At 47.7% G+C, this 8,876-nt stretch overlaps 1 protein-coding gene across 1 annotated transcript in view; it reads right to left on the bottom strand.

Annotated features, from left to right (window-relative positions):
- Window positions 1-8,876, bottom strand: part of SPAG17 (sperm associated antigen 17) — a 92,090-nt gene that overhangs the window by 59,232 nt on the left and 23,982 nt on the right. Inside the window, exons 6-12 of the mRNA XM_018569550.1 lie at window positions 8,376-8,550; window positions 6,803-6,979; window positions 6,526-6,707; window positions 2,190-2,351; window positions 1,517-1,619; window positions 1,049-1,170; window positions 475-612 (exon numbers count right to left, since the gene is read on the bottom strand). Coding sequence (XP_018425052.1) covers window positions 475-612; window positions 1,049-1,170; window positions 1,517-1,619; window positions 2,190-2,351; window positions 6,526-6,707; window positions 6,803-6,979; window positions 8,376-8,550 — 1,059 coding nt within the window. The remainder of the gene's footprint in view (window positions 1-474; window positions 613-1,048; window positions 1,171-1,516; window positions 1,620-2,189; window positions 2,352-6,525; window positions 6,708-6,802; window positions 6,980-8,375; window positions 8,551-8,876) is intronic.

The raw sequence follows: 8,876 nt of genomic DNA, 5'->3' as shown, positions 1-8,876 counted from the left end.
TTCATATGTAAAAATCACAGTTGAGACAATTTTTAGTGGGGGGGGGGGGCAGTAGCCCCTATCCTAATTTTGGTTGCCCCTGTCTGCCTGACATCATGTGTCCGGGTTTCAGCTGCCAAGAAACCCGAACACAGCAATCAAATCCCGGACTGTCCGGGTGAATCCCAGCCAGGTGGCAACTCTAACGCCGGCAGAGAGAGAAGGGGACACTCACCCGGTGGGATAAGTTATGCCGCCGGGTCCCCTCCTCTCTCCTGACACTGTCGGGTGCTCGGTCATGGACTTTTCAGAGGGGGGTGACACCAAAATGACTGTCAGTCATTTTGGGGTCACCCCTCCAATGGTGTCACCCGGGTGCGGGCCTCACCCCCCTTGTGACGCCGCTGCCTCAACATGAGCTTGTGATGACACAACAACATGAGCTCAGGACACTAAACTGCCGCCTGTACAGATGACACTATGAAGGGTTTTTACCTTCTTCTCCTTTTCCGAGAGGGAAAGAGAATCGAGGACAGAAACCAGGTGGCTGGCGATGGCGGGGTCCAGGCCGTCTGCTCGAGGATCTGGTATAATCTCACTTGGTGGCACAAGGTCCTTCTCTGTCGCAACGACCTAAGATAAGAAGACGGGGAGCTGACATGTCACGGCACACAATGCAAAAACAAAACAAGAACCATAGATACCCTCCAGTCTTCCTTTATACTTCCTGCCCTCCACAACACAATCACACCTACTACTGCTATGGGGGGTGGTGGGCAAAGTCACAAAAGGAACCAAGTTGTGGGCCCTCCATATAACTAATGTCCAAAACACATATTCACTGTGTACAAATGATGTGCCCATTATGAGGAGCTCCCACCATCCCTGTGCTGAGTTCCCGGGTCTGTACACCCGCTGTGCCCATTATGAGGAGCTCCCACCATCCCTGTGCTGAGTTCCCGGGTCTGTACACCCGCTGTGCCCATTATGAGGGGTTCCCACCGTCCAACGTAGGAGGAGGAGCCTAGAGAGGTGGAAGGAAAGGAAGGAAGGTGTGTGCGTGTCCCACCTGCTCCAGCATGCAGTCCATTATAACTGGCACAGTCAGGAGTTCCTCAGGGGCGTCACCCAGCAGGTCATTATAGTATCTCATATCCACATCTGCAGTCAGTATTGGGCTCTCCACCGCCACTACACAGAGACACAAAGAGGAGCAGCCATGTGATGACATCATAATACGATACAGCCATGTGATGACATCATAATACGATACAGCCGTGTGATGACATCATAATACGATACAGCTGTGTGATGACATCATAATACGATACAGCCGTGTGATGACATCATAATACGATACAGCCGTGTTGAGCGGTTGAGTCTGATTAGGGATCATGAGTTCATACATTGGGATGAAGAAATATCCGGGTCACCATATGAAATACGGATCTATAGACCGCTCCGTGTCTCCAGTTGACTTCACTGTATGTTTCTTCCCATTTCCCTTCTACCCCGTCCGCCCTGCCGCTGCACATACCTGGAGTCGGGGTTGGCGGTGACGGTGGGATTGTGGCGTGGACCTCGTCCGCTTGTCCTTTCCTCTTACCTGTGGGACTGGGCGGTATCGCTGCAGCAGGCGCCTAACAGGACAAAACACAGCAGATAGTGAATTAGCATTGTGAGGGACTGTCTGGCAGGACTGTGGGCGAGGCCTATGGGGGTCTATTTATGAACAAGTCACAGAACCGTTCGCCCTGCAAATCTGTGTGAACATGGCAATAGAGGCAACAACGAACGTTCTTTTCAGGTTAAATGTGATGTAATACCATCACAATCTGCATAGTGGAACAGCAGCAGCTCCCGATCTCCACTGACAATCAGGAACCAATCAGTGTGCTCTCTGATCATGTGATCGCCTTTGTCAGCTATGACATGGTGATCACATGGTTTTGTTTGTAAACAATGTCACCTTAATGACAGCTGTTCTTAAAGGAGACATTACACAATTTCAATAAAAAATAAAAAAACATATAAAACCCTATTTTTTTATTTTGTCTGAGCGCGGAATTTACGGAAACATTGTTCCAAATAAAAGCCCCGGGAAACAATGAAAAGTGATTTGTCACAGCTCTGTGTCACTGAGTACTGATGACAGAGATCCTGCCAGTGGTGGGCGGGGTGGTGACACATGAGGATGTCACATGACTCACCTCTGACGCTGAGGGCGGTCTCTGGGCGGACCCTTCCTTGCCCACGGCCGGGACGTGGATGATCTGCATGTTATCCAGGTAGTGCCGGTGTTGTCTCCTCCAGTCCAAGCAATCGTACATCAGGCAGGCCACGCTCTCAAACACCTCTGTGGAGTATTCCAGCTACAAGGAATGAGCGGGATAATGAGGGTGATTCTGGGGTAAGGGAGGAAGGGAAGGGAGGGGTGGAAGTGGGAGGAAAGAAAGAGAGGGAGGTAAGGGAAAGAGGATTGGAAGAGAGAGGAAGGAAGAAAAGGGAGGAAGGAAAGGTGAGAGATAAGGGGGGAAGGAACGGAGGAAGGGAAGGGAGCGAGGGAGGTAAGATGAAGGAAGGGCAGGGAGAGAGTGAAGAGGGGGGAAGGGTGGGAAGGTAGAAAATAAGTAAGATCAGAGGAGGGAGAGGGCAGAGAAAAGAAGAGGGACGGGTGGAAAGGAGGGAGGAAAGGATTAAGGAAGGAAGAAGGGAGGAGAGAGGCAAGGAGAAAAAAAGGAAGGAAGTCAGGGAGAGAGGAAGCATCAGGCTAAGGGGAGTGGAAGAGAGAAAGAAAGAAGGGAGATGTAAGGTAAGATGTGTCAGAGTCAGTGCTGTGTCAGTATGATGTCAGTATGGTGTCAGTATGGTGTCAGTATGGTGTCAGTATGGTGTCAGTATGATGTCGGTATGATCTCAGTATGGTGTCAGTATGATCTCAGTATGGTGTCGGTATGGTGTCAGTATGGTGTCAGTATGGTGTCGGTATGATCTCAGTATGGTGTCAGTATGATCTCAGTATGGTGTCAGTATGGTGTCGGTATGATCTCAGTATGATGTTGGTATGATCTCAGTATGATGTTGGTATGATCTCAGTATGGTGTCGGTATGATGTCAGTATGGTGTCAGTATGGTGTCGGTATGATGACAGTATGGTGTCAGTATGGTGTCAGTATGATCCCAGTATGGTGTCGGTATGATCTCAGTATGGTGTCGGTACGATGTCAGTATGGTGTCGGTACAATCTCAGTATGGTGTCGGTATGGTCTCAGTATGGTGTCGGTATGATCTCAGTATGGTGTCAGTATGGTGTCAGTATGATCTCAGTATGGTGTCGGTATGATCTCAGTATGGTGTCAGTATGGTGTCAGTATGATCTCAGTATGGTGTCGGTATGATCTCAGTATGGTGTCAGTATGGTGTCAGTATGATCTCAGTATGGTGTCGGTATGATCTCAGTATGGTGTCAGTATGGTGTCAGTATGATCTCAGTATGGTGTCGGTATGATCTCAGTATGGTGTCAGTATGGTGTCAGTATGATCTCAGTATGGTGTCGGTATGATCTCAGTATGGTGTCAGTATGGTGTCAGTATGATCTCAGTATGGTGTCGGTATGATCTCAGTATGGTGTCAGTATGGTGTCAGTATGATCTCAGTATGGTGTCGGTATGATCTCAGTATGGTGTCAGTATGGTGTCAGTATGATCTCAGTATGGTGTCGGTATGATCTCAGTATGGTGTCAGTATGGTGTCAGTATGATCTCAGTATGGTGTCGGTATGATCTCAGTATGATCTCGGTATGGTGTAAGTATGGCGTCGGTATGATGTCAGTATGGTGTCGGTATGATGACGGTATGGTGTCGGTATGATCTCAGTATGGTGTTGGTATGGTGTCAGTATGATCTCAGTATGGTGTCGGTATGATCTCAGTATGGTGTCGGTATGATCTCAGTATGATCTCGGTATGGTGTAAGTATGGCGTCGGTATGATGTCAGTATGGTGTCGGTATGATGACGGTATGGTGTCGGTATGATCTCAGTATGATGTTGGTATGGTGTCAGTATGATCTCAGTATGGTGTCGGTATGATCTCAGTATGGTGTCGGTATGGTGTCGGTATGGTGTCGGTATGATCACAGTATGGTGTTGGTATGATGTCAGTATGATGTCAGTATGATGTCGGTATGGTGTCAGTATGATGTCGGTATGGTGTCAGTATGATGTCAGTATGGTGTCGGTATGATGTCAGTATGGTGTCGGTATGATGTCAGTATGGTGTCGGTATGGTGTCGGTATGATGTCAGTATGGTGTCGGTATGATCTCAGTATGATCTCGTATGATGTCAGTATGGTGTTGGTATGGTGTCGGTATGATGTCAGTAAGGTGTCGGTACAATCTCAGTATGGTGTCGGTACAATCTCAGTATGGTGTCGGTACAATCTCAGTATGGTGTCGGTACAATCTCAGTATGGTGTCAGTATGGTGTCGGAATGATCTCAGTATGGTGTCGGTATGATCTCAGTATGGTGTCGGTATGATGTCAGTATGGTGTCGGTATGATCTCAGTATGGTGTCGGTATGATGTCAGTATGGTGTCGGTATGATGTCAGTATGATGTCGGTATGATGTCAGTATGGTGTCGGTATGATGTCAGTATGATGTCGGTATGATGTCAGTATGGTGTCGGTATGATCTCAGTATGGTGTCAGTATGATGTCGGTATGATCTCAGTATGGTGTCGGTATGATCTCAGTATGGTGTCAGTATGATGTCAGTATGGTGTCGGTATGATCTCAGTATGGTGTCGGTATGATCTCGTATGATGTCAGTATGGTGTCGGTATGGTGTCGGTATGGTGTCGGTATGGTGTCAGTACGGTGTCGGTATGGTGTCGGTATGATCTCGGTATGGTGTCGGTATGGTGTCGGTATGACCTCAGTATGATGTCGGTATGATCTCAGTATGATGTCGGTATGGTTTCAGTATTGTGTCGGTATGATGTCAGTATGGTGTCGGTATGGTGTCGGTATGATCTCGGTATGGTGTCGGTATGATGTCGGTATGATCTCAGTATGGTGTCGGTATGATCTCGGTATGGTGTCGGTATGATCTCAGTGATGTCGGTATGATCTCAGTATGGTGTCGGTATGATCTCGGTATGGTGTCGGTATGATCTCAGTGATGTCGGTATGATCTCAGTATGGTGTCGGTATGATCTCGGTATGGTGTCGGTATGATCTCAGTGATGTCGGTATGATCTCAGTATGGTGTCGGTATGATCTCGGTATGGTGTCGGTATGATCTCAGTGATGTCGGTATGATCTCAGTATGGTGTCGGTATGATCTCGGTATGGTGTCGGTATGATCTCAGTGATGTCGGTATGATCTCAGTATGGTGTCGGTATGATCTCGGTATGGTGTCGGTATGATCTCAGTGATGTCGGTATGATCTCAGTATGGTGTCGGTATGATCTCGGTATGGTGTCGGTATGATCTCAGTGATGTCGGTATGATCTCAGTATGGTGTCGGTATGATCTCGGTATGGTGTCGGTATGATCTCAGTGATGTCGGTATGATCTCAGTATGGTGTCGGTATGATCTCGGTATGGTGTCGGTATGATCTCAGTGATGTCGGTATGATCTCAGTATGGTGTCGGTATGATCTCGGTATGGTGTCGGTATGATGTCGGTATGGTCTCAGTATGGTGTCGGTATGGTCTCAGTATGGTGTCGGTATGATGTCAGTATGATGTCGGTATGGTCTCAGTATTGTGTCGGTATGATGTCAGTATGGTGTCGGTATGATCTCAGTATGGTGTCGGTATGATCTCGGTATGGTGTCGGTATGATGTCGGTATGATCTCAGTATGGTGTCGGTATGGTCTCAGTATGGTGTCGGTATGGTCTCAGTATGGTGTCGGTATGGTCTCAGTATGGTGTCGGTATGATGTCAGTATGATGTCGGTATGGTCTCAGTATTGTGTCGGTATGATCTCAGTATGATGTCGGTATGGTCTCAGTATTGTGTCGGTATGATGTCAGTATGGTGTCGGTATGGTCTCAGTATGGTGTCGGTATGATGTCAGTATGGTGTCGGTATGATGTCAGTATGGTGTCGGTATGATGTCAGTATGGTGTCGGTATGATCTCAGTATGGTGTCGGTATGATCTCAGTATGGTGTCGGTATGGTGTCGGTATGGTCTCGGTATGATGTCAGTAGGGTGTCGGTATGATCTCAGTATGGTGTCGGTATGGTGTCGGTATGATCTCAGTATGGTGTCGGTATGGTGTCGGTATGATCTCAGTATGGTGTCAGTATGGTGTCGGTATGATCTCGGTATGATGTCAGTATGGTGTCGGTATGATCTCAGTATGGTGTCGGTATGGTGTCGGTATGGTCTCGGTATGATGTCAGTAGGGTGTCGGTATGATCTCAGTATGGTGTCGGTATGATGTCAGTATGGTGTCAGTATGGTGTCGGTATGATGTCAGTATGGTGTCAGTATGGTGTCGGTATGATCTCAGTATAGACGTCACTCACCTGCTGCTCAGCATGGCTCCAGTCTGTGGGATGGACGTTCTCCTTCACCAGGTGTTGCAGTTGAGCAATCTGACATAACGGTGATCGGTTCTTCCGGCTTTCCAGGACCGGTTCCAGGTACTTCCAGAAGACTTCCAGGGACTTGGTGACGGCCATTTTCCTCCGCGTCTCGGCCTCTACGGCTGCAGTAATAAAAGGAAGTTTGTACGGAATCTTATAGGACAGAAATGAACTGAACTCAGTAACATGGCGAGCGGACTTTATAACCACACCCTACCTTCTGGTTGCTCCTCCCCCTTTGCCGGATTGCCCGGCAGGCTCGTGTAGTTCTGCGATGATATCCTGATCACGCTGGACACATTGACGCCGAGATCGGCCAGCAGGAGGGGAATCTGCGGGTGGTAGACTCCGAGGACGATGATATAGTGCTGGGGGCCGTCATCCGGCTCGTCATCTGCAAAAACACCAACATGACGGCACTGTGAGCGTCATACAACGACCTCGGCGCCCGCCGAGCGCAAAACCGCCGCTCACAGAACGTGCTGAGGACGAGTGAGTGACCCGGAGCAAGAACGCGGAGACATTGTTCTGATCCGCATCCTGGTTCCAGGTCTGTGACACAGAGAATTCAAACCAGAGGATCACCCCGATATCATCAGATCACCCCGATATCATCAGATCACCCCAATAACATCAGATCACCCCGATATTAACAGATCACCCCGATATCAGATCAACCCAATATAATCAGATCACCCCGATATCAGATCAACCCAATATAATCAGATCACCCCGATATCAGATCAACCCAATATAATCAGATCACCCCGATAACATCAGGTCACCCCGATATCATCAGATCACCCCAATAACATCAGGTCACCCGGATTTGCCAATATAACCAGATCACCCCGATATCAGATCAACCCAATATAATCAGATCACCCCGATATCAGATCAACCCAATATAATCAGATCACCCCGATAACATCAGGTCACCCCGATATCATCAGATCACCCCAATAACATCAGGTCACCCGGATATCAGATCACCCCGATATCATCAGATCACCCCGATATCATATCACCCCAATATCATAAGGTCACCCCGATATCAGATCACCCCGATATCATCAGGTCACCCCGATATCATATCACCCGATATCATCAGGTCACCCCGATATCATCAGGTCACCACCATATGATCAGATCACCCCAATATCATCAGGTCACCCGGATATCATATCACCCCGATATCATCAGATCACCCCGATATCATATCACCCGATATCATCAGGTCACCCCGATATCATATCACCCGATATCATCAGGTCACCCCGACATTATAGTGGTCAGGATGATCATTACTGGGGTCAGGTTGATTATTATTGCAATCATGGTGATTATTATTGGGGGTCAGGTTGATTATTATTGCAATCATGGTGATTATTATTGGGGGTCAGGGAGATTATTATTGGGGGTCAGGGTGATCATTATTGGGGTCAGGGTGATCATTATTGGGGGTCAGGGTGATCATTATTAGGGTCAGGGTGATCATTATTGCAATCATGGTGATCAATATTGGGGGTCAGGGTGATCATTATTGGGGTCTTGGTGATCAATATTTGGGGTCAGGGTGATGATTATTGGGGGTCAGGGTGATGATTATTGGGGGTCAGGGTGATGATTATTGGGGGTCAGGGTGATGATTATTGGGGGTCAGGGTGATGATTATTGGGGGTCAGGGTGATGATTATCGGGGGTCAGGGTGATAAAACCCTGGACTTCCACAATTAGTGTTTTACGTCCTGTGGGCGGAGTCTCGTTTCCCATAGAGAAGCATTTATCACCTATATAAGCGTTGGCGTCCTCTTCCTCCCCGCGCCGTTTCAGGGCGGTGTCTGTCTTCGCAGGGGGCGGAGCCTCGGGGACTTTCTTGCCTTTTCCTTTGGCTGAACCTTTGGCACTGGACTTCTTGCCCTTGGGACTCTTTGCTGCTCTTGGCTTCGGCTTGTCCGCCGCAGACTGAAACATACCAAACGCATCAGAGACTCGAACACCCGAACGCCGCGCAATGTGAACGCAATACGCACAACGAAACCAGAAAATAAAACGCATGGCTATTGCCTTTCATTTTTATTTTATTTTCTGTATATTTTTTTTAATGCTTTTTTTTAATACAACACTGGAAAAAAAAACCGAAGCAAATAAAAAAAAAAATTACTGGAAAAAAAAACATAGAAATTCAAGAAAATAGCAGAAAAATAATAGCTAAGGGAAGAAAGGGAGGAAAAGGTAAATCGGGGCTTCTCGGGGTTAGCTGATTTTTTATTATAATTAATATGATCTTG

Source organism: Nanorana parkeri, unplaced genomic scaffold, assembly GCF_000935625.1.
Source record: "Nanorana parkeri isolate BGI_ZX_2015 unplaced genomic scaffold, ASM93562v1 scaffold1354, whole genome shotgun sequence".
NCBI lineage: Eukaryota > Metazoa > Chordata > Amphibia > Anura > Dicroglossidae > Nanorana > Nanorana parkeri.
This window is presented reverse-complemented; position numbering and strand designations above follow the sequence as displayed.